Source organism: Capra hircus, chromosome 13 (genome assembly GCF_001704415.2).
Source record: "Capra hircus breed San Clemente chromosome 13, ASM170441v1, whole genome shotgun sequence".
NCBI lineage: Eukaryota > Metazoa > Chordata > Mammalia > Artiodactyla > Bovidae > Capra > Capra hircus.
Window position 1 is genome coordinate 6,514,956 of NC_030820.1, and position 27,006 is coordinate 6,541,961.

Genomic DNA, 27,006 nt, shown 5'->3' on the forward strand with positions numbered 1-27,006 from the left:
GGTCTTTGTTGCAAACTCCCAGAGCATTTCTTCCACAGGGCATTCAACTTTCTATCGTTTATGATTATTAGATTAATTTTCCTCATCTATAAGCTCCTTGAAAACAGTAGACACGTTCGTCTTTCAATCCTGCCACACAGCAGCCCCTGTGCTGAATAGCACTAAGTAGCATTCTCCCCAAAGTCCCAGGAGACAGATCGTCACCATCCCCACTTAACAGAGCAGTAAATTAATGCTCAGACATGAGTGGCTCGCTCATCCTCACGGCAAAGAGAAAAGGATGGATGGAAGCTGACATACGGATCTGTAGATGGAGCAGAAAAATGCAAAAATACTCGGAGACAAAATTGCTCTCCAGAGTCTTCAATTAGAATCATCCTTATTATCTTCATAGAATCAGCAGCCGCAATAATTCACGACTACAAGGGCTGGTTTTGAACCAGGGTACACACCACAGTCACCCAGGGGAGGGCTTTCAAGAGGGTCCACACCAGTCCTGCGGGAGCAGAATCTCTGCAGATGGGGACTTAGCATGCTGCTGCTGCTGCTGCTGCTGCTGCTCCTGCTGAGTCGCTTCAGTCGTGTCCGACTCTGTGAGACCCCATAGACAGCAGCCCACCAGGCTCCCCCGTCCCTGGGATTCTCCAGGCAAGAACTCTGGAGTGGGTTGCTGTTTCCTTCTCCAATGCATGAAAGTGAAAAGTGAAAGTGAAGTCACTCAGTCATGTCCGACCCTTAGCGACCCCACGGACGGCAGCCCACCAGGCTCCTCCGCCCATGGGATTTTCCAGGCAAGAGTTCTGGAGTGGGGTGCCATTGCCTTCTCCCGGGCTTACCCATGAGTATCCTAGAAAACAAAAAATTCCCTGAAGACTCTGGTGTGTTCCCCTGATTAAGAATCACCAATTCACAAGGTTCCCAGAAGACTCCAGCCTTCCAAATTACCCTCATTCCCCATCATTAGTAACTAAGGAACTGCTCTCTATTTAAATGCAAATTAAAATTAAATCATATCACTTATTCTGTAAGGATTCAAGAAGCCCTGCTATGTGACAGGCCTGCTGACTCTGTCTCTATTTGTCTTACAGCCCTTCTCCTGTCTATTACCTGATATCTGCCCAGTCTACTGGTAGATTGTGTGCACATGCTAAGTTGCTGCAGTCATGTCTAACTCTTTGTGACCCCATGGACTATAGCCCTCCAGGCTCCTCTGTCCGTGGGATTCTCCAGGCAAGAACACTGGAGTGGGTTGCCACGCCCTCCTTCAGAATGTCTTCCTGGCCCAGGGATCAAACCTGTGTCTTTTGCGTCTCCTGCATTGGCAGGTGGGTTCTTTACCACTAGCAACACCTCAGAGGCACTAACTGGTAGATTATTTCTTGCCTAACTGGTAGATTATTATACAGCCCTAGAATTCTTTTATCTTCTCCATATTAGCAGCTGGCCTTTCTCTGGTACACAGTGAAGGCTTTTCAGTTGTGAAATGTATGAACCCATGAACCATGGGACTCACACCTCATCGGGAATAAGTTTCACAGCTTCTTCAAAGAGCAGACTCTGATAAACTCGATGGCACCACCAATGTCCAGGCCCACTGGGTAACGCAAAAGCCACCTCCCAGCCTCAGTCTCCTTGTCTGTGAAGGGGACCCCAAAGCACAGTGCCTGGCTCATAGTAGCTGCACAAGGGATGTTCATCCTTACCTCTCCTTGTGGATTAAGCCCCTGACGGTGTCTTTGAGCCGCAAGTGGCGAGGTAGAGGCATGGAAATGAAACCATCTAGCCTGCCCAGTCCCGCTCCTGCATGCATTAATGGGGGCATGGAGAGGCCTGGGCAGTCCTTGGCACATGTGCGTGTGAGCATAAAACACGCCGTAACCTTGGAATCTGGACATCAAAAGGGAGCGCTTCAGCGCCTGATAAAAACGTGTGTTCCTTTCTGCAAACCACTCCAAACCCTGTTTTCGCCATCCCACTGGGAAGCTTGTCACTGCTAATGTGATTCTTATGACTCTTGCTGCTCTGTAGCCTCTTGATCTTTCCTGAGATCCCCCTGCCCCAGAGTGTGTTGGAAACAAAATGTCCTGTCTGGTGTCCAGAGCTTAAAATAACAGACGTTGGGTTCCTGCTGCCACGTTGAAATTTTACTCCAAGGTCTCTCCCCAGCACCCCCGCTCCCGCCCCTCCCTGTGCCTGGAGGAGAAGCCTAGTGTGAGCATCAGACAAATAAATGGAAGGAAGGGGAGGCCGTGGACAGCTGGGGTGGGCGCGGAGGGGCAGGGGAGACCTTCTGAGACCACTGCGGGCACCCTGGAGGATCAATTTGGTTGTTGAGAAAGATCAACTTCTTAAATTGTGCGACAGGCTTTAAGGGAAGATTCTACCCATCTCTAAAGAAAAGAACCACCTTTTCCCAGCACAGCTGCCAAGAAGCAGGTTTGAGGTCTCCCAGTCTGTATTCTGCACTGGTGAGAGGAGCGCCATGTGTGTTTCTGTATGTGCCCTTTGCAACCTGGGTCATAATAAAATGAGTCTCCCCGACGGCATCTGGGTCTATGCACATTTCCTCTGTTAGACAGCGAGCTCGAAAAGTCTGCAGAAAATAGAGAGTGTCATTGGTATTGGCTGGCAAATGCGCTGGAGCCTTACAGAGGGAAATGCCTTTCTCTTTCTTGCCAGCCGATGGTTCAACAGAGAAGAAATTTTCCTTCTTTAGCTTCTGACAGGTCATTCTGGGCATGTCCTCCTTCCACAGTGCCTCCTGGCCCTCTGAAGATGGAGTTGTCCCAAGCATATTTTTGGAAACTCCACTGGTGATTGTTTTTATTAGGGGACTGCATGGCTTTGTAGTGGGACGCTTAGGGTTTTATTTGTTTTCCTTCCCCGGCCCCAGCTGTTTTTGTTTTAACAGCATTGGAGAGAAGGTTAAACCCAGTCCATCCCTCAAGTCGGCAGAGCTAGAAACCCGAGTGGGCCGAATGGCACCCTACAGGTCATCTGTCCGATTGTGTCCATCCCTGACCTTATCCAGCCTCACGGGAGGGGCGAGGTTGACAGTGGGTTGATCTCCAGTCAAGTGAGCATTTTGGAGCTGATAACTGTCCAGGAGCAAGTCACCCCCCAAATGTACCACTGGAGACCCCAGGCGTTCAATAACTGCTGGGATGTCATCTTGCCAAACAAGAAGCAAGGACAAATGCCCATCTTTTTACTTTCCATGTCCCACCAAGGAGCATGACTCAGCCAAGACACGGCCAAACACAGCCACCCATGGCCTTGGGGCTGAACTGGTAATGGCCATTGTTTCTACACTGAGTTTCCTTGGCTGCACCTGGTGAAAGCCAAAACTCACGCTTGGTCTCATTCCCAGAGATGCCGATTTCATCGGTCTGGGGTACAGTCCGGGCATGGGAACTCTCTAGATGCTCCGAGGTGCCACTGAGGCTGCTGCGAACTGCTGCTAATGGAAAAATGTAACTAACCTTGTAAATGTCTGTTTCCCAGACATAGTACTAAGCATGTTCCTGCACTAACCCCTTTATTGCTCCAAGTCTTCCTGTGAAATAAGTTTATTCATTTCCAGGTAAAACTGAGGTTTTAAAGCCTTAAGTTGTCCACGTGGAGTTTGGAGTTTCCTAGTCCATTTAACTCCAGAGCTTATTCCTTTTCCAGAGAACCAATACAGCAAAATGACACAACTGCATAAGCTCTCCAGCACTCTACATAAGAGATCTGACCCCTAACTTATTTATCTGGGCGGGGCCTCCCCTGTCTTCTCTATAATGGGTTGAAGGAGAATCAGAAAGTATTTCACTAGGGACCTTATGTGCTGCAAAGGGAAGGTCACTACCACGCCCAGCCTTCATGTCATCTTGGCGTGCCCACCCCTGTACAAAAGGACAAGTGCAAAAATCCCTTCTACTTTGACAAGGTGCTTTTCAAACAAGAAGCTCAAAGTACAGCATAATTAATCAAATCACCCACATCCTGCAGATGAGTAGCATTTTATACGTACAGATTTCTCTCTGCCTCCAGGCCCTCCAACACTAGGAGAATGTTTCCAATTTTCAGAAGTGAGCAATAGAGTAATTGAAAGGAGCTGTATCTTGGCCAGCTCAAAAGACGTCAAGCCATCTATAGGAGCCCTACGTGAGAAAAAGTGGTGTCCACAAAGTGTGTCATAATGGCCTGCCTGCCATGCTATGCTGCGTGGTTCAAAGAGGGAAAAGATGGCAAGAATAAAACATCCAGTTCTTAAGAGTCAGCTGCCCCTGTGATCAATATTCTGATCCATCTGGTCAACTCTCCAAAGGATCTAGAAACCAGAAAGTGACGACATTAGCTGGTGATCCAGTTACTTGGGTTAATCAAGGCAGAGAGGACAGACGGGGCCGATTAAGTAGCGGGGCAGCCCAATGATGGATGAGTCATTATGGGCAAGTGCAAAGATAATGCCATTGGGAAAAGCAATATAAGTCATTCAGGTACTACCAGACTAGGAAATCCGTCTAGTCCTAGAGGGGGTCATTTAGGAAGTATCAGACCCAGCCTGATGAACTCATCTATTCATTTACAGCTAACCAATCAACAGAAGAGCTGCGCATACCAGGGGACAAGCCATATGGAATACATTTTGAAGACTGGGGTGTATATCTGTGCCTTCATTTGAAACACCTTCTTTTTTTTTTTATTTTACTGATGTATAGTTGATTTACAATGCTGTGTTAGTTTTAGGTATACAGGTACATACATATATCTGTTTTTAGATTCGTCTCTCATAGGTCATCACAGAACATTGAGCGGCGTTCCCTGTGCCATTAGTATATAATGGATCCTCATTGTTTATCCATCTTATGTAGAGTCGTATGTGTACATTCATCCCAAGCTCTTGATTTATTCCCCCAATGTTTCCCCTTTAGTCTGTTTTTTACAAGTCTGTTTCTGTTTTGTAAATAAGTTCATTTGTATCTAAGTCACCTTCTTTAAGCAAGTCATAGTCCAGCCCCTCTTTTCTGATCCACAATACCCTTGCTCCTATGTTCTCATCTTCCTAAGCACACACTGTTACAATGTATGGATGAAGAAATTTTTTTAAAGTAATGACAAATATTTTTCTTCTTTACTTCTAGTTCTGTCCTTCAAATAGCTTCCTCTCTGTACCAGAAGACACTTCAGCATGTTCCAAAACAATTCTTTTTTTTTTTTAAAGCACAAAAGAGGCTGTGTCTATGCAACAAAATTTATGCAAATGGCTCTACACCTCTCCAAGTCCCTTTCTTGGATTCATGTTGCAAATCTGAAATTTTAGGGGAGAGAGCTTATTGTTTCAAGAAGGTGGGTAGGAAACTAAAAGCCCATATGAATGAAAGTAAACTATACCTGCAACTAACTGTGTCTTTAAAACCAAGTCCCAGCTAGGAACCCTCACAGCAAAAGTTATCCATGAGTAGCAATATCAATAATGCCAGTGAATGCCAGTTCTCCTGACTTCTTTTCCCTCCCTGATTGCTCCTGCTTTTCTCTCCCTTTTAAGCTCCTCTTCCCAAGCACTCAATGCTGGATTCTCCAATTCCCTGTACTTCTGGTTTTTCAGACAAGCTACTCACTGTTCCTTCTGTCTTGCCCTGCCCTCAACCACATCTTGCTGGTTCTCAACCATTCTGTTTTGCCTACAAACTATAGGACCACTGCATCTGTTTCCTGGGTGAGGAATTCCCTCCTCTTTATTTTGGTAACCTTTGTCTATCTTTCAGATCTCAGCTCACTCATCACGCGTTGCTTTCCTCAGACTTGGTCTAAGCTCTCCACTGTGGACTCTCAAACACCACATGGCGTTCGTTACCACCCTCATCAGAGCTGCAACTTTACATTCATCTGTGATTCTTTGATTCATGCCCGTCTCCCCCCAGGAGCCCGTTTCTACCTCTTTTCTCTCGTTGCTCCTATCTGACCTTGCACTGCCCACTTCTCTACTTCATGGCTGCCCTAGTTTCCACTGACCAGTGATTTCCTCTGTCTCACAGATTCCAGTAATACAATTTTCTCTCAATTCCCATCATTTTTTGTTTTTCATCCCATTGTTGATTCTCTCTAAATTTTTTATAGCCATGCTCTACTAGCAAGACGGTCTTACTGGTCTAATTCATATATATTATCTCTTTGCAAACTTCTCATGAGAAACCCACTCACAGCTCCCTGGGCAGCAGCCAAATGAACTGCCCTTAGGCGAAGCGTGTCCTTCATCCACGGGCTGTTGCCAGCCTGGGGGGACAGGTCAGCTTTCTCAACAAAGTACAACGACCAAGGTGTTTTCTCCCTCACGGTCTGCTTTCTGAGGACTGGCAGAGCTGGAGAGGGATCTTCCTGGAGAACGAGGATGGGGGAAGGGTTGAAGAGCAATAACAGAAGAGAAGAGGGACAGTTGAGGTTTGCAACAATCTCCTTCTTGGTTGGTGTTCTGTTTCACATTCCCTTCCCCTGAACTAATGCGTCTATAGCACTTAGCAGATTCCACACACGGTGGGTACCTGGTAAATAGTAGTTTACCTCCTTTGTTCTGGCGAGACACCCTTCCTGCTCCCCTGCTGCCCTGAAGCCTAGCCTGACTGTAGTTGGCAGCAGTAGCCAGCAGCACTTTCCCCCAGACCCTGTCTTCCAGGCGCAGGGCAGGTCCCGGGCATCAGTGCCCATACCTGCCCACCAGGAGATCTTTGCCTACCCTGCTCTGACCCTCCTCCAGCCCTAAATGCAGACCTGCAGAAAGACTTAACAGCGCTTGCCAAGACAGTCTGGCATCTGCTTCCCTCTTCCAGGTGGGAATTGATGGATTTCATGCCTATTCCTTTCCAGGGCTGCAGAGAGTACAGCAACTGGCAAAAAATACAAGATACTTCAGACAGAGGCTAAGCCAAATGGGATTCATTGTGTATGGCAACGAAGAGTCTCCTGTGGTCCCCCTGCTCCTTTACATGCCTGCGAAAGTAGCGTGAGTATCCAGCAGACCCCCACCATAACACCTAAGCCCCAGGGTGATCTGATGGAGATGGCACTCCAACACCAGGGACCCTTTCAGCGCAGGTGCTGCTCTGCATCTTGAGCAAGACGCTGAGCTCAAAACTCACTTGTCCGGTTTCTCAGAAGTCACAGGGTCTTGTGGGGAGGGAGCCAGCTGCTGCGGCCCACCATTTCCACGCTCTGTGAATTGGGTGAAACCACTTGCTGCCTGAGGCCTCAGCTATAAATGAACAAGGGTCCTGCCCTTCCTCCTGCCCCAAGATCTTTCTTGGGGAGAACCTCAAAAAGCCCTCTCTCCCAACATTCAAAAGCAACATGACCAGGCTCTGTGCATTCTCCCGTTGAACTCTCACAGCCATCCTCCAAAGAAGGCAGCCTACTGTGTGGGGAAACTGAGGCTGAGAGCAGTTAAATAGCTTTCCAAAGTCAAGATCAAGTGTAGGAAAACCAAAAGGCAAACCCAAACTTAGGCTCTTGCTCCAAAACTCTTGCTCCCAACACCAAATTTTAATACCTCTCCTGTAAGCCAACTTCAGGTTGTTTTCCAATGACTGTGACTCTGAAGTTGAGCATCAGTAATAAGTGCATAAAGAGGAAAAAAAAAAGACTTTTTCTCAATATGGTGTCGATGAGTTTTTCCAGGAGTCATTCTCCAATCTGCTAGACATGAATGAACTCTGTGATTTAAAAGAAATTAATTAAAATCTTTTCTAAATATAAAATATTTGTGTGTCTGACCCAGCACATGGGAGAAAGTAATTATCAACAGATGTTCATCAGATTCTGGAGGTCCTGACACCACTCTAACACAACCGTATTGTTGGAACTTTCTATTCGATTCTCTGACAGTCTAGGTTGATTGGCAGAGTATTAGAAGTAGTATAGAAAAGAAGCTCTGGGGCTATTTGTTGAAAACTCATGATGGTTAGGACTGAGTTAAACATTCCTAAAAGATGGTTTCTTTAATGTCCACTCACATCATTTCGCCAGGGCCAAATGACACCCACACGAGTTGCCTCATGCACCACAGTTGTCCACCACTGAGCCCTTTGTTTGTGGATCTGGGTCAGGAAATCAGTGCTTGGGGTGGCCCAGAGGACAGGGTGCTGCAGATGTCACAGGACACTGCTCTGTGCTGATGGCAGCGGGGGTAAGGAGGGGGACAATGGTGATTCCAAGCGGCAGATACTGCAAAGCCCTCTAGCATCTGGTCTTGGATAGCACAGAAAAAATCCACATTTACTCAGAGTGGCCGGGGAAGTGGCCTGTTCCAACTCCATGCTTAGCCCATGCTTATCTAATACTTTATGATTTGCTCAAATGAAGACACCAAAAGTAAGCTTGCTTTATTTTGAAATGTGTTAATTACACAATACTGGAGGGTGGTATTAGGGAGTGTGCTTGATATTTGATGATGGAAGCTGGAATTAGAACCTCAACAGGATGGGAAGCTGAGTCCATCTAATGAGAAGAGCCCATGACAAACTGCACTTAAGTGCGTGGAGACAGAATGAGACAGAGTTCCTCTCCTCCTTTATACGACAGGAGTCCTGACTTGGCAAAGCTTATGCAAAAAATGAAAATAAAACTGAGAAGGAGTTTCCTGGAAAAGTTATGTTCTAGAGTAGAATGAGATGTTTGGAATGAAAAAGACTTCTCATTCTGTCTCTTCCTCATTAAACCAAACTTCTGAATCCCCACTTTTCTCATATTGAAAATGAGATATATCAGGGTATATTGGCCAGTGGTGGGATTGCTGGGTCATATGGTAGTTTTATTCCTAGCTTTTTAAGGAATTTCCATACTGTTCTCCATAGTGGTTGTATCAATTTATGTTCCCACCAACAGTCCAAGAGGGTTCCCTTTTTCTTCACACCCTCTCTAGTGTTTATTGTTTATAGATTTTTTAATGATAGCCATTCTGACCAGTGTGAGGTGATACTTCATGGTAATTTTGATTTGCATTTCTCTAATGATGAGCAACGATGAGCATCTTCATACCCTGAGAAGATCACAATTCAAAAAGACGCATGATGCATGTACCCCGATGTTCACTGCAGCACAATTTACGATAGCCAGAACATGGAAGCAACCGAGATGTCCACTGACAGATGAATGGATAAAGAAGTTATGGTACATATATACAGTGGAATATTGTGCTGTGCCAAGTCACTCAGTCATGTCTGACTCTTTACAATCCCACGGACTGTAGCCTGCCAGGCTCCCCTGTCCACAGGGATTCTCCAGGCAAGAATACTGGAGTGGGTTTCCATGCCATCCTCCAGGGGATCTTCCCAACCCAGGGCTCGAACCCATGTCTCCCATATTGCAAGCAGATTCTTTACCATCTGAGCCACCAGGGAAGCCCAGTGGAATATTATTCAGCCAATAAAAAGAACAAATTTGAGTCAGTTGAAATGAGATGGATGAACCTAGTGTCTATTATACAACATTGAATAAGTCATAAAAAATATCACATATTAACACATGTATATGGAATCTAGAAAAATGGTACTGATGAAGCTATTTGTGGGGCAAGAATAAAGACTGTGAAAACAGAGGGGAAAGGAGAGCGTGGGATGGAGAGAGCCACATTCACATGTGTACGCTACCGTGTGCAAAACAGATAGCTAGTAGGAAGCTGTTGTGTAACACAGGGAGCTCAGTCCAGTGCTCTGAGGATGGGAGAGGGGAGGGAGGGGACACGTGTGTAATTATGGCTGATCCAAGTTCTACAGTGGAAACCGAACAACATCATAAGACAATTATCTTCCAGTGAAACATAAATTTTAAAAAAATGGAAATGGGATTGCATAGGACCTATTTCCTAATATCATTCGAAGATTAAACAAGATGAAGCTATCAGCCTTGGCATGCCACCTCTTACAGGGGTCTACTCAGGGTTGGCTGTTATTTTTAATAGTGTTAATAGTGCATATAAAGCACTTGGTGCAGTGATTGAATAAGCACTCACTCAGTGGAAGACAGCATCATTACAACGACTTCTACTACTGTGGCTACAAGGATTATTATTACTAGTTTCAGCTGAGTATAACATTGAGTCACTGTGGTTGCATGTCTTTTTAAAATAATTACAATATTTTAAAAATATTTATTTCATACAGGATAAAGTAAAATAATTATTATCCTTTAATAAAAATAAAACTTCCGGGAAAAGAGTAGGGAAAGGTCTTGCTATGCCCTGCATCAACTGGACTTTGGATGATGTGTCAAATGATCTAGTGCCTTCCCTTGTAAGATAGTTTTAAGGAGGAGCTAATATTGCTGAATGTTAATTATATGCTAAGGAGGGCTCTTAAACCCGGTGTTCAGCCGTTGAAGGCGGGATGCCTAGCTTGGGTTTAGAAATGAAGACACCTAAACGCACAAAAGGCAAAACTATCTTCTCAGTGTCACTCCTGTTGCAGGTACTAGAGCCCAGAGTTCAGGTCAGTTCCATTTGCCTCCTAAACCAGGGCTCTTTTCAATGCACTGCACAGCCTCTCAAGCTTTAGTCCCTGGGGGAAAATGCACATCTCTTTAAAGCAAGGCAGAGCATAGTTTAACCCTCTTTAATGTCATCATCAGTGAATCAAAAGGGCATGGTTTAGTACAATGGGGACTGTACAATCAGCACCAAAAAAAATCTGATTATTTCTGTTGTTAAAGAAAACTTAGAACAGGTTAGTTCCAAAAGGTAATGTTATCTATTGTTGGCAGGAGTAGCCATTCCCTGGTCTTGTTTTCTTCTCAGATATTCCTTCAATGGAAAGTTTATATGCAGAAAAGCTTTTAAAACAGGGAGTTAGTTGTCTCAGCCAGTGTCTGAACACTTTTTCCATTCGCTTACTTAAAAACCTTTGATTTTATTAGAGAATTGTGATTTCTCCACATTTCCCCCCACTGCAGAATAGAAATATGATCTCTAACCAGGTATCGTTTTGAATCAAGTCCTACTGCAGTTCTACCACTGGACTCTTCTAGGTAGCAGAGTAGAATGGGATTTCACTGCACATATAAAAATTCACTTAAATAATCAGAAGAATTGTATTTCCTATTTGGTAGAGGACTGACATTTTCCAGCCCCAGGCCTCATCATATGCTTGGAGGATGGTGGCGCAGAAAGTGCACGGATGCTGTGCGCAGTGCAGAGCTAATATTTTATTCTTCTTATTCGAGTAGTTTAGTTTCTTTTGGGCTATGCCAGCTCTAATTTGATTTGGGGAGTACAAACCCAGAGGCTCATTATGCTGCACATTCATAACAATCATATCCATTAACTGAAGGAGGCTAGCTTTAGTTGTATAAGTTGTAAGCTTTAAATCTAGACGTGCTCCAGGGAGGCCTCAGATTAACCTAATGAATCAGCAGTCATATATTTCACTCTACATTCTTTGGCAAAACTCACTTCCTCTGGTACAAAGAGAAAAGTGCAGACAGTGAAAATGGTCTTTGGGGAGTCCCAAAAGCCAGCCAGAAATCATGGGTCAGGTGGTTTGTACTCTAGCAATAAAAGCACTTGACTTGTTTCTCAGACAATTACAAGCTCTCATCCTGTGCAGTTCCGTGGGCAGCCTTCCATAGGGTGATCAAGAAAGAGAAAGAATGGCTGGTTTTCAAACTTCCTCAGTTAGAAAGCTCCATCTCCTTGCAACCTTTCCAAATCAAAGGCTGAATCTCGCCTTGCCCGAGCCAGGGGGCCAGAGAGGCTGTGTCTGGTGGTCCCTGCAATCTCCATTGCTTCCTTTGACAACCCACCTTCTGCACGAGGAAACCTAAAAGCTGTCAGCTAGACAGGAGGAGAAGGAGAAACCCCACAACATTCTTCTCCATGGCTGCATCGAGGATTCTTCGTGAAACTCAGGGTTTCTGTGGTGTTGTCAGCTTCCAGCCTAAAATAAGACCCACAAAGGAGAAGGAAATGGCAACCCACTCCAGCATTCTTGCCTGGAAAACCCCTGGACGGAGGAATCTGGCAAACTACAGTCCCTGGGGTCACCGAGTCGGACACGACTTAGCGACTAAACAACAACCACCGCCGCTTAAGCCTAGAGGATCTGAGACATTTACCCCACTTGTGGGCAGAACTTCTCAGGGACGAAGGAGTCCTGTGGGGAGCGATGAGCACAGAGAGGGAAATACTCACTTACTTGGATGCACAAACCTGTGCCTGAGGTTGGATCTCAGTGCAAGAAATTTACAGACTTTGAGAGCTCAGTATTCTAGAATCGTTACTGAGATTAGCTCTGAAATAAAAAGATGCTAGAAATGGTTAAGGAGAAGGAATCGTAGCTTTAATAGGTTTTACTCTATATCAAAGAGCTCTGTAACTCTATGACCTAGGCCTCTAGGCTCCTTCTAGAGAAAGACTCTGTGAATGCACACTTCTTTCCCTCTCACCCTCCTCCCCATCCCCACTTAGTCCAGCCAATGGGTTTATTATCCCTGAAGGCACACATAAAAAGTGAGAAGACCCTTGCTATTTCATATCTTTGGCTTGATGGAAAATAAAATCCTTGTCTCTGGAGAGAGAACGTGGCTTGGGGTTGTCTCCCGCAGACCCTCTGATCTTGACTCTGAAATTCCAGTCACGAAGTAGAGGCTTCTCAAAATCTCCACACTGTATTATTGGTACTGTATTAAGTACTGAAAGCATATAGTTTTGCATCTAACAAATTGTTTCCTTATGTAGTTGCATTGTGTTAGGGTTCTTTTTATTGGAGTATAATTTCTTTACAATGCTGTGTTAGTTTCCATGTACAACAACATGAATCAGTCATATGTGTACATGTATCCCCTTCCTCCTGAGCCCCCCTCTCACCCCACCCCCACCAATCCCACCCCTCTCAGCCATCAGGGATCAAGGACTGGGCTCCTTGTGTACACAGCAGCTTCCCACTAGCTGTCCATTGTACACAAGGTAATGTATATACATCAATGCTACTCTCTCACTTCATCACACCCTCTCCTTTCCTCTGTGTCCACAAGCCCTTGCTCGAAGTCTGTGTCTCTATTCTTGTCCTACAAGTGTGTTAGGGCTTTTATTCCTTAGGAACTCTACAGACAAAAGTTTCCATATATATGAATTTGTTCAACCAGGGTCACGGTCATGTCCACGTCCATCTGCATTTTCTGCTCAGCATTGAAAACTGAACACACCACTGTCTAATGAATGGGCCATGTCCCACAATATACACACACAGTTATGGGTGCCATCAAGTGACTGGCTGCCACATTTCCTGGTCAATTGTATTTGACGGAAGTTTCATTACTTCAGTTATCTTCTACTTATTTTTTAAAAACAAAGTCATTAGCCACATTCCTTTTTTTGCAGTAGAATTTTGTTATCTCTCAGTTAACCTCCTTCTTAATCTTTCCCTTAGGGCTTTTGCAAGACATCTATTAGAGAGAAAAATCGGTGTGGTGGTCGTTGGATTTCCAGCTACGCCTCTTGCAGAAGCGCGGGCTCGGTTTTGTGTCTCAGCAGCACACACCCGGGAGATGCTGGACACGGTGAGTGCCCACGGCCTAGCAGAAACAGCAGGATGGGGCCTCAGAGTCTGAGCACCTTCTTTTACAGAGCTTGCTTGGGTTTCCCTGGATTTTTCTTGGATGGTGTAAGGAAACGACACCAATAACCCTCACTACTTTAAAAAAAAAAAAAAGGGAGGGGGGAGGGGAGTCCCAGCAATGCACAACAATGTGATCAACTCAGCAGAGAGAAAAGAAAATCAACCCAGGGAAGACTTGAGTCAAGTCGCTGTTTCAGTTTCACAGCAAAGACTGACTGAAAAGCCAGACGTCTGCTCTTGGCTTCTTCTTAAATGCTGGTGCTGACTTCTTGTGCTATTTCAGCAGCAATTGCCTACATCCTGGCACTGGTCAGAGCCACTACATCCATCACAAGAAAATAGGACTCAAATTAGCCAGATCTGGAAAGCCAACAGCAAAGACAGACCTATTGTAAAAGCTCATCCTACCTGAGGTGCAAAGGATTTCAAAACCATTTTACCATTTTAATGTCCTTAAAATTTTCAGTCTCTGTATGAATGAATAATATCAGAGCCAAACCAGATCAGTCAGTTTGGGGTTGATGAAACTGTCTCATAAAAATCAAAGCAGTTTAGCAAACACTATCAGGTGTCTGCTCTATGCAAAACTCTGGGGCAAAAAGTCTAAGAGGATGTACTATAAACAGGCACCTCATAATAATTCCAGAGAGAATAAACTCACCTAGTAAAGAATGACAAGTGCAGGACAGAGGCTCCAGATGACGACCTAGTAAAGATAGCTGCCGGAGCATGGAGGTGCAGCGCGTCATCACATGTTTGGAGCTATCCAAGCAAAATAAGAGATGATGAGGTCAAGGGCAATGGAAACAAAAAAAATCAATCTAGGAACGGACATTATGCGTGCATGGATCTGCCAAGACTTGGCAAATATTTGGATGCAGGACACATGTAGGCCAGGAAATCAAGGATAAACCGAGGTCTCTAGCCCTCTAGGGAGTGAAGAACAGCAGAGCCAAGTTACTAGGAAATAAGGTATGTGGCAAAGAATAGCAAATCATCAGCAGGACTAGGGGAATCAAATGAGCTAAGTTGTAGACATGTAGGGATTACATGTCTATGAGCCATTGGTAGAAAAGTTCCAATATTATACATAGGATGGATAAATAGTGAGGACCTACTGTATAGCACAGGGAACTATATTCAATATCCTGGGACAAACCATAATGGAAAAGAATGTGAAAAACAATATCTATATGTATAACTGAATCACTCTGCTGTGTAGAGAAAATTAATACAACATTGTAAATCAACTATACTTTAATAAAATTTTTAAAAAGGAAAATCCAATTCAAGAGCTTAGGAGAACATGCAAGACTGGAGTTGCTGTAATTTGAGGAACTAAGGGGAGATCGGGGCTTCCCAGATGGCTCAGTTGGTAAAGAGTCTGCCTGCAATTCGGGAGGCCTAGGTTTGATCCCTGGGTTGGGAAGATCCCCTGGAGAAGGAAATGGCAACCCACTCCAGTATTCTAGCCTGGAGAATTCCATGGACAGAGGAGCCTGGTGGGCTACAGTCCATGGGTCACAAAGAGTTGGACACGACTGAGTGACTTTCACTTCACTTCAAGGGGAGATCACTAAAGTCAATGGTAAAAGAAAGTATTGTCCAAATATAAGTACATGGGCCAAGAGCAGACTCCAGAAGTGCCTGCATCTGTGGGTGGATACAGGAATCACAGATGAGGACCTGGGCTCAGATGGAGCTCAATTCATTTCAGTTCAGTCACTCAGTCGTGTCCAACTCTTTGCCACCCCATGAACCGCAGCACGCCAGGCCTCCCTGTCCATCACCAACTCCCGGAGTTCACCCAAACCCATGTCCATTGAGTCAGTGATGCCATCCAACCATCTCATCCTCTGTCGTCCCCTTCTCCTGCCCTCAATCTTTCCCAGCATCAGGGTCTTTTCAAATGAGTCAGCTCTTCACATCAGATGGCCAAGATACTGGAGTTTCAGCTTCAACATCAGTCCTACCAATGAACACCCAGGGCTGATCTCCTTTAGGATGGACTTAGTGCAATCCAAAAAGTCATGAGCTGGTGTACTGACCAACACTAAAAAGGCAAAAGCTTCAGGTTGGGGCAGAATCAACAGAACATCCAAATGCTGTGAGAGGGGAGAAGAAAGCATTAGCTTAGCAGTTACCAGGAGCTTGCTGCTGCTCAGAGCAGAGCGTTTTAGGGGAGTGAAGGGAACAGAAATAAGATTACAAAGAATTAAAAATGAAGATGATACTTTGAGTTCGAATTGCACACATGTGCAGCCACACCACATGCACACACACATGGATCCATATCTTTCTGCTTCGCCATTATATTTTTAGGACTTAAACCAATGTGTAGAACATAGTATGTGATGCTGGGAAAGATTGAAGACAAAAGGAAAAGGGGGCAGCACAGGAAGAGATGATTAGATAGCATCCCTGACTCCATGGACATGAATTTGAGCAAACTCTAGGAGATAGTGAAGGACAGAGGAGCCTGGTGTGCTGCAGTCCACAAGGTTCACAGAGTCAGATGTGACTTAGTGACTCACCAACAACAATAACAAAACACAGTAATGATTCACTAGATGACACATTAACAACTGAACTACCCCTAGGTTTTGAGATGATGGGAGAACTTTGCTGTTTCTCTTCTACATTGTCCAGTTTCTCTAAAATGAGTGTGTATTTCCAGTATATTAATTTTAACAAATCGTTTCTTCTAAATGTAATGAATGATGGTAAGAAAGGGTAGATAAGATTTTCAAGAAGTTTGTAAAGACAAGAAACTGGTTTAGAAAAAGCTTCTGAAAGTGGAGGGAGACTTGAGCATGTCTACACGTTGATAGAAGAAAGGGAGTTATGAGAAGAACATTGCAGGTGTGGGGTGAAGTCCACGTGCCCAGAAGCAAGCTCTAGAGACAACAGAAGGGATGAGTAGCCTGGGTGGATTTGCATCTTATTTCTGACCCAAACAGCATTGAGGCACTCAATGAACAGCCAGTTCAGTAGATATCAGACCCTGTGGTTGTCTTTACGAGTTAATCCCTACACATCACCTGGTTTGGAAGAGGCATGGAACTCTTGCCTAGACAAACGCCTCTAAACTTTTGAGATCATCAAATCAATACAAAATTTTGAGCAGGTTTCTTACAGAAGAGAATATGAAAAATGACCCCTGGAAAAGTCAGGGCATTAAGGTGGTGACTGAACATAAACAACACTTGCCAAAAATACGCATTATTAGACAAGTCTATTCAGTGACTGTCTTTGGAACAAGACAGAAACAGGGCCACTTTACAAACACAAAGTGACTTAAAATGTACCTCTTCTAACGTGAATGGTAGTCCTCAGTGAAGGGCTGAGGTCAGCTTTAGTAGTAGCAGGGGTAGTGTTAGTTGCTCAGTCAAGTCCGACTCTTTGCAACCCCATGGACAGTAGCCCACCAGGCACCTCTGTGCCTCGAATTCTCCTGGCAAGAATACTGGAATGGGCAGCTATTTCCTTCTCCAGGGGAGTTTCCTGACCCAAGGATAGAACCCAGGTCTCCTGCATTGCAGGCAGATTCTTCACTGTCTGTGCGACCAGAGAAGCCCAAGGTCAGCTCTAACCTCCTTTTAATCTTCCCACCTTCCAAATAAATCTACATATGGCCAACACTGAGCTTCTCTCACTTCTTGGCAGCATTCTACCCAGAACTGGCCCCCTATTTTCTTAGAATCCTCTCATGCATGAGTCCAAAGGTGGCAAGTAACTCTTCCCAGATGTTACAAAGATGGTTCAGGAGTGTGTATTCCCTGAGGCATAAAGCCAGCTTTTCTTGAGTCCTGGTGTGTTTCAGGTAGTTGATCAATGAGCCTCAACATAAATCCATTTTGGGATTATATATGCATTACCAGCTTATTATGCATATTTTACAACAGACACCAAAAACAGCTAAATAGTTTGAGATACTACGTTACATCTGTCAGAATGGCTGCCGTCATAAAGAACACAAGTAACAGGTGTTGGCAAGGATGTGGGAAACAGAGAACCCTTGTGCACTGTTGGTGGGAATGTAAATTGGTGCAGCTACCGTGAAAACCAGTATAGAGGTTTCTCAAAAGATAAAAACAGAACTGCCACGTGACCCGGGAATTCCATTCCTGAGTATATATCTGAAAAAAGAGCAACTAATTTAAAAAGACACATAGACTCCCAATGTTCGTGGCAGCATTCTTTATAATTGCCAAGATATGGAAGCAACCTAGGTGTCCCTCAAGAGACAAATGGATAAAGAAAATGTAATGTGTACACACACACACACACACAATGGAATACTATTCAGCCATAAAATAGAATGAAATTTTTCCATTTGCAGCAACACGGATGGATGTGGAGGGCATTATGAAAAGCAAAATCAGTCAGACAAAGACAAATTCTGTATGATATTGCTCATCTGTGGACTCTAAAAACTACAACAAATTAATGAATATAACAAAAAAGAAACAGACACAGACATAGAGAACAAACCAGTGGTTACTACTGGGGCAGGAGGGGCAATATGGGGGCAGCTGAGCAGGAGGCACAAGCTACCGGGTTTAAGATGGACTCAAGGGTGTATCGTGCAACATGGGGAACACAGCCAATATTTTGTAATAGCTGTAAACAGAAAGTACCATTTAAAACTGTATTAAAAATAAAAAAATACTTTTAAAAGATTGAGATTAATAAATAATTGAAGTCCTATGCTTCCCTCCCACATCGTCCATGAATTGTCTCCCATCGCCCCCAAGTATGTGGGTCCTTCACTTTCAAAGCCACTAACCTGCCCCATCCCCCACCTTCACCAAAAGCAGTAGAAACTATCGCAGATTTATGCCACTTAAAATGTGATGTCTGTTGCTTTTTCTTAGTGCTTATATTTGGTATAAAAGGTAAGAAAATGCATTGAAGTGAAAAGAAAACTTTAATCGCCCATAATTCTACCAACTAGAAATAAACTATTCATAACATCTTGACAGAGATCTTAACTGATGTCAGTTTGAAAGTCTTCCTAACAGAGAATGTCCATAAGCCCTATGAGTCATTTATTCTGATGTTAGCAACTCTTACTCTCCCTTTTTTTCTAAACATTAGACTCTAATATCTTTCCATTTTCTTTTGACTGGTTGAGAAAAACAGAACCAAAATGTTAAAAAAAAAAAAAAAAAAAAGGCATGCCCAATTCTGTAGGATTAGCAATAGACCGGAAGGAAAAATTACATTGCGTATATTCTGGACTTCAGTTGTTTCATTTGTAAAATTGTACGTTTACCTGCCTGGATTAAGAGAATTGAAATAGATGAGCTCTTGGTCCCTTGCAGTTTTAAACTCTATTGTTCTATGGAGCACAGAGCTGAGTATTTAAAAGCTGAGAGTGGGAGGGATGGGGAAGCATGGGAGAGAGAAAGGAGGATGTTCATTTCCCTACCTATGGGTTAAACCCGGGTCTCCTGCATTGCGGGCAGATTCTTTACTGTCTGAGCCACCAGGGAAGGAATTAGTTACCGCCATGTTCATTTTCTTCCTGGTCAGGTTGATTTCTTGTGTCATGAGGACTTAACTCAAACGTAATCTGTGAACTTTTTTTTTTTTCTCTCACAAGTTTATACTGTCATTAAATTTTAAAAATAAAGACTTCAAGGGTAAGCATGAATCAAATGCATTTCTTCCTCTCTTCACATCTCCACAAAATCTTAAACATGCGTAATGTGGAGTTAGACTGTTAAAGAATATGAAATAAAATGCATTAGCCTCTAACATTCCTCTAGAGCTGGTTTATGATCCTCAGCTTACTGACCTGGATCTTTTTCCTTTTCTTTAAAAAGCAAATAGGCTGGCAAAAGAAGAGTGTGGTTTTCTGTGAGACCTCAGAGGGCAAGGCCATTTGGGAGTTTAAATAAAACTAATGGAAGGCAATCTCTTTGCAGGTTTTGGAAGCCCTGGATGAGATGGGTGACCTCCTGGATGTAAAATATTCCCGGAACAGGAAGTCAGCACGCCCGGAACTCTATGATGAGATGAGCTTTGAACTTGAGGATTGAGTTTCCTGGACCTGAATGGACCCTAAAGACTTGGCCAGGAAGACCTCCTTCTTTGTCTCAAAAGGAATATAAATGGATTTCTCCTCCTCTCTAAGGACAGTTTTGGTTTCCAAAACAATTTCATTGAACCAAGGGAGACACAATCGTTGTTGTGTTTTTAATGTCTCTGTAGAGACATTAACGTTCTCCTCCCCCAAACATCCTGCCACAAACACACACACACCACACACACATTTCTTAGAATATTTGCAATGGCAAATAGCCTGCGTTTTAGCTGCTACTGTGCAGCCTCTTTGGTCCAGACCCTTTTAGGAATTCCAGCCAAATGAGGGGATTTTGACTTTTACTTCAGTAGATCTCACTATGTGTTTGCTAATTTTATCTGCAGATGGAGGCAAGGGCAGTGGGCAGTAGCTGGACTCCTTCTTACCTATGAAAGAACCAGCTAGAACTCATCCATATCACGGGAAGTTCCAGGCGGGAGGATAAAGAAATGTTGCCTCTACCATTTGCCACATTTGGACTTTTTCCAAGGACAAGTGTCAGAAGCCATATTGAGTGTTTGAAGGGAGAGCGCAGACCTGGCCAGCAAGACCAAAGACGTCTTTACAGGAAACTTTCCTTTTTCTGTTCCTGGTTTCCTACAGTTTTATAGCTTTTGAGGTTTGGAAAATGCAAGACTTTTGTTTCATCAGGAAGAGGGAAGAAAGCAAGCAAGCCAACTGTAGGCCTAGACTAAGCTGATACAGGTGTGACGGTGTGAGTGTCCTTGGTGCCTTGTGGACTGAAAGTTTTGTGTCACTTTTACTGCACTGAGGAACGAGCTGTCCTTTTCCTACTGAGTGTGGAGGACATGGGGAAATTCAAGTTCCTTTAGAGTTGACTCCTAAGACTACACTTGAAGAATGGATTGGTTCAAAAGCGACATTTAAAAGTAAATGCTATTCAGCTTTTCAATTCTGACTCCTCCATTCAGACCTATGAAACAGTACTGTCCTCGGACATAAGCACTCCACTTTGGTGCTAAGTGGGCTTTACTTGAGTTGCCTTTGTCTCTCTGTCTCTGTCTGTCTCTATACATCTGCCTGTCTGTCTGTCTCTCCCTCTCTAAATGTGAACACAAACTTCTCTGCAAAAGTAGCCCTTTGCTAATTGAATCTAGTCGGTATGGAAAAAAGCCAGTAGAAAACCTTATCTTTAACAAGCCCCCAGATGGTGCCCAGATTGGGAAACTCTTAAAAAGCAGTGGTGACCTTTTACCAAAGCTTCTGTAATACTTCAAATGAGTTACAGAACATTCCACTCCATCAAATGACACTCTAAACAAATAACTTCAAGAGAGGTTTGACTTCACGTGACATGGATGGACGCAGCTCTCATGCTGTGTGCTGGAGCAGAAACCCCACCCACAGCCCCCACCGTATTCTGGGGGCCCAGATGCTCACAGCTTTTTAAAGGATAAAAATGATCAGTGTGGAAAGCTTTTTACAGGGGAAACTATTACCCTAATAGGTACATCAGCTTAAAACTGAATCCCATGATAAAGTTCCCCCTGAATTTTTGTAAGGAGTCCTATAAGCAGAAGAGGACAAGAAGTAGGTCCTGAAAATGCAGTTGCTCCATCCAATGGCTGATTTGGATAACTAAATTCCAACAGAGACTAAATTTCAAGTCAGTGAACCAGTGCAGCATTCCTTGTGCAAAGAAAATATATATTGTATACATGTGCCAAGAAAAGGAAGGCACAGAGGTCTTTTCTCTTGAAAATGTATGTTTAAATGAAGTTGATCTTAGTTGATTGTCCAAAAGGAATCTTCATCAAGATGCCAAAGTGCTGAGTCATTGATTACATTCTCCAACATGAGATCAATAACCTAGCTCAGTCAGACCGTCTGTGCTGAATATGAACTTATGAGAACAACTGTAATCCAAATGGAATGTTTCCTGAGCACATTAGAGGGGTTCAGGCCCCAGAGGGTTAATAATATAAGGATATATGTCTTATAGAGTGAGACTGGTTAAGAGGGTACTTGTGAGAATTTTTCATTTTTATAAAAAAAAAAATCTACTGCTAAGTTAATAAAAGTGTGATTTCAATTCAATAGGTATTATTGGGTCTTCATAGCTATACCAGAGCCAAAACTGTCCCTTTGGTTGGCTCTGTTTGGAAAGATAATTTTCTAACAGAACTGTAATGTCTTACACCCTCAACCCTCCCAACTGTGAAGAACGCGTGTGTGCACGCACACACACACACAAGCACATTTCCCCCTTTCTTTACAGAGCAAGAGTTTAAAGATTCAGAGATGAGAATCTGGCTGACTAACAAATAGATGGAAGATGCTATTTCTATAAATGACATTCAGGGAAGCAGAAGAGGAGGGATCTAGACTGATATTTGTAAGGAGGGTATATTTGCATAATAGCAAAATGGCATAGACACCTTCCTAATCTTACAGAATGCAATATCCTGTTGTTGACTATCTTGCCTTTTAGCATGTTTTAGTTTGACAGAGACTATGGGCTTCAGAATGTACTAGTAAGCTTATTAAAATAAAGGTTTCTGGGTCCCAAACCAGACTTCCACTGAATCAAAATAGCTCCAGTGCCCAGGAATCTTGCATTTCAGCTTGTTTCCCCAGGGGATTGTCAACCAGGTCATAATATGAGAACCAGGGCTTCCCTGGTGGCTCAGCTGATAAAGAATCCACCTGCAATGTGGGAGACCTGGGTTCAATCTCTGGGTTGGGAAGATCCCCAGGAGAAGAGAAAGGCTACCCACTCCGGTATTCTGGCCTGGAGAATTCCATTGACTATATAGTCCATGGGGTCACAGAGTCGGACACGACTGAGCGACTTTCACTTTCACTGGGACTGGTAACTCTAGTAACTTACCAGGAACTTTGTTCTGATTCTCTGTTGGTGATTAAGAGTGTTTATATTGTTAAAGTAAATTGATTATTCTAAACTTTTCACCCCAATGGAACATTTTGTTCCCATTTTAAAGTACCTTCTCTGTCCCAAAAATGAACCCAGTATTGAAGAATAACCTGCCATTCATTTGAACAGAAGTATCTCTTCTCTAGTTCTCCTTTGTGCATTTCTTACAAGATGTTGCTTTTTCTTTTCATGACTTTCTTCCACCGATTGTGGTATCTTGTTTCCTTTTTTTCTTCCCACCCCCTGAGAAAAATCTTCGACTTCTGATTATTTATTTATTCCAACAGTAGCTCTTGAGCCAGGTGAAAGTCTTAATAGTGTCCAAACATGCAGTGCTCCTCAGCGTTTGTCTTCAGAGATAACAAATATTATAAATGAGTTACTCTAAGGAAATCTTGGCTCTCTTAAATATAGGATTTGATTTATGGCAATAATAACAATTGTAATTTGAACTTATCATACTTCCTCGGCAGTTTTTTCCCAGTTTCACTAAGAACAATATATTCAAAGTATTTTTTCTCAGAATGCTGTATGGAGCTGTGTAACATTTAAGAAATTAAAAGCAGACTGTATTTTAAACGTTTCTAGGTATTTATCGTGGGGCATTGTCTTAGGGTGTTGTGGTGTGGTGTTTTGTATGTGCGTATGTATGTGTGTATTTCACTGAAACATTTGAGGTGACCAACTTCATTTCATTCTGCTGTTATACATTAATTTCTTTAATAAACCAATCACCCAAATTGGCAATATAAAAAAGAGTTGATGTTTTTGTGTTGACTTACTTTGGGTCACCCACTCTAGTGTTCTTGCCTGGAGAATCCCAGGGACAGAGGTGCCTAGTAGGCTGCCGTCTATGGGGTCGCAGAGTCGGACATGACTGAAGTGACTTAGCAGCAGCAGCAGCTCTAAAAAACAAACAAACAAACAAACAAAAACACTAATATTTGCTTTTAAGAATTTCACTGAGAAAAAATGGCCCAGGGTGGAGAGCCAGGACTTGCACTGCGTCACCAGAACCAATGGCGCTCATTTCTTCCCAACTGTTTTCAGTGACATCACCCTTGTAGCTGGAAATTGGCCTTGTTGGGAGTATTTACACCACAGAACTGGCAAACACTACAGATTAGCGGTCTGGAGAGCTGGCTGTTAAAAGTTGATCAGGCAGACCACTGAGACTGCATACAATGTTACAATATCTAGCTTGGAGGGAGGGAACAGGATTGGAAACAGAAGTTGCACTGTGATGTCATCATAACAAAGGCTTCAGTAAGCCCCAGAGAAGCTATACAACTGAGATGGGCATTTAGAAGTAGCTCAAAAGAAGGCCAGGAAGCCAGGTCTGTCCCCCCCACCTACTAGTTAAAGGATTCAGGCTACCAGGGCATCCCTGGGGGAGAACAGTAACTTAGAAAAGATAATTCCTTTCAGTCAAGGGAAATTCTTGGGGAGGGACTCAGCTTTGAGCTGATAGCCATCCATCCACTTAAAACTTTTACTTCTAAAATGCATAATTAAATACCACTGAGTCTCTGAAGAGAAAAATAAATATTTTATATATTTTTAACTTATGTATATAGTTTATTTTGTTATACATCAGTTCAGATCAGTCACTCAGTCGTGTCCGACTCTTTGTGACCCCATGAATCGCAGCAGGCCTCCCTGTCCATCACCAACTCCTGGAGTTCACTCAGACTCACATCCATTGAGTCCGTGATGCCATCCAGCCATCTCATCCTCTGTTGTCCCCTTCTCCTCCTGCTCCCAATCCCTCCCAGCATCAGAGTCTTTTCCAATGAGTCAACCCTTTGCATGAGGTGGCCAAAGTACTGGAGCTTCAGCTTTAGCATCATTCCTTCCAAAGAAATCCCAGGACTGATCTCCTTCAGAATGGACTGGTTGGATCTCCTTGCAGTCCAAGGGACTCTCAAGAGTCTTCTCCAACACCACAGTTCAAAAACTTCAATTCTTCAGCGCTCAGCCTTCTTCACAGTCCAACTCTCACATCCATACATGACTACTGGAAAAACCATAGCCTTGAGTAGACGGACCTTAGTCAGGAAAGAAAGATGATGCTGTGAAAGTGCTGCACTCGATATGCCAGCAAATTTGGAAAACTCACCAGTGGCCACAGGACTGGAAAAGGTCACTTTTCATTCCAATCCCAAAGAAAGGCAATGCCAAAGAATGCTCAAACTACCGCACAATTGCACTCATCTCACACGCTAGTAAAGTAATGCTCAAAATTCTCCAAGCCAGACTTCAGCAATACGTGAACCGTGAACTTCCAGATGTTCAAGCTGGTTTTAGAAAAGGCAGAGGAACCAGAGATCTAATTGCCAACATCCACTGGATCATGGAAAAAGCAAGAGAGTTCCAGAAAAACATACATTTCTGCTTTATTGACTATGCCAAAGCCTTTGACTGTGTGGATCACAATAAACTGCGGAAAATCCTGAAAGAGATGGGAATACCACACCACCTGATCTGCCTCTTGAGAAATCTGTATGCAGGTCAGGAAGCAACAGTTAGAACTGGACATGGAACAACAGACTGTTCCAAATAGGAAAAGGAGTCCGTCAAGGCTGTATATTGTCACCCTGCTTATTTAACTTATATGCAGAGTACATCACGAGAAATGCTGGACTGGAAGAAACACAAGCTGGAATCAAAATTGCCAGGAGAAATATCAATAACCTCAGATATGCAGATGACACCACCCTTATGGCAGAAAGTGAAGAGGAACTAAAAAGCCTCTTGATGAAAGTGAAAGAGGAGAGTGAAAATGTTGGCTTAAAGCTCAACATTCAGAAAACGAAGATCATGGCATCTGGTCCCATCACTTCATGGGAAATAGATGGGAAAATGGCAGAAACAGTGTCAGACTTTATTTTTGGGGGCTCCAAAATCACTGCAGATGGTGACTGCAGCCATGAAATTAAAAGATGTTTACTCCTTGGAAGAAAAGTTATGACCAACCTAGACAGCATACTCAGAAGCAGAGATATTACTTTGTTACACATATCTATATATAATAAAATATGTTTATTTTTAATAACTATATTTATTCATGTTATTCTTTTTAATGACTATTACAAAGAAGTTAATTAATACAGTTTAACATTACTTTAAAGATGTTGACTTCCTGGATTGTTTGAAAAATTCAGTCAGTAAAAAGATGACCTTAAAGTTGAAAAAAATTTTATTTCTAATTTACACACTTTAAAAAGTTTTATAATGGAAAAATCTAAACATACAATAAAACAGAACAGTATAACAGACCCACACATACCTATCACCAAGCTCCAAACATAATCAATTCACAGCCATCCGTTTTCATCTGGTGCCCCCTCCCACCAGATTACTTGAAGGCAACCTCCAGGAATCTTATGACGTCATCAGTATGTATTTCACTGAGTCTCTGTAAAGGGTAGCTATGTCTTAATTTGTTGTTTCAACCTCATTAAAAGATAGATCTTCAGGATAAAAAGTAAAAAGGCACCAAAATGAGTTAAATGTTCTCTGTCTCACATCCTGCACGAGAATTCTCTGGAGTGAGAGTAGGAATTATTTCTGAAGCAGATATGTGGTGTCTTGAAAGAGAATAAATCAATCATTTGGGGACATTTCTCATGCACCAGACACTGTGTATAGAGCTGTGACATTGGGACTTCCCTGGGGGTCCAGGGGTTAACATTCTGTGTTCCCAGTGCAGGAGGAACAGGCTTGATCCCTCGTCAGGGAGTGAAGATCCTACATGCCACCCTGTCCAGGCAATAAGATGGAAAAAATTCCCACTAACCAACAGTATATCATCCTTAAAAAAAATAACAAAGAGCTCTGACATACATTATCTCCTAGGACTCTCTTGGAGATGAGTAATGGGCTCATGGCCACAGTATTGAAGATGTCAGGGGAGGAGCAGGGCCTAAAGAGGACTTCCAAGACTCCAACAGAGTGTTGCTTTTTTTCTGCCCTCCTCCTTCTTGAGTCAAGTTTCTGAAAAAGTTATTTCAGCTAAACTTGATATATTAGCAGAGGTAATTCAAGCAGGAGTACGTGAACCCAGCTTACATACTTGAAAAAAAGGTGATGCCTGGGACAGGGTTGAAGGTAGAAATTGTCACTTGTCATTCTCATTCTACTCCTTGGTCCAGATGACAGGCTCACATCCACTGTCTGCAAGTCAACGGCCCTGAAAAGTTATCACTGATACAAATCAATGGAACATCCGTCATGAGAAGGTAGGAGCAGAAGAAAGAGGGTGTGTTGTTTTTTCTCCCCCACTATGGCATGAAACAGTGCTCCCTTTCATTCAGTCCAGATGCTGATTTTTATATCAAAAATATTGATTGAAGGGGCCCGTGATTTTGGCTCCCACCCAAGTTTATTCAGGATCTTTCCTAATTAGGTTTGGGTATACTGCCCACGGCCAG

General features: G+C 43.3%; 1 protein-coding gene across 1 annotated transcript in view; it reads left to right on the forward strand.

The window, feature by feature from the left end:
• SPTLC3 (serine palmitoyltransferase long chain base subunit 3) overlaps window positions 1–23,329 on the forward strand; it is a 141,015-nt gene extending 117,686 nt beyond the window's left edge. The window contains exons 10-12 of the mRNA XM_005687817.3: window positions 6,850–6,985; window positions 13,398–13,527; window positions 19,520–23,329. Coding sequence (XP_005687874.1) covers window positions 6,850–6,985; window positions 13,398–13,527; window positions 19,520–19,633 — 380 coding nt within the window. The 3' untranslated portion in view covers window positions 19,634–23,329. The remainder of the gene's footprint in view (window positions 1–6,849; window positions 6,986–13,397; window positions 13,528–19,519) is intronic.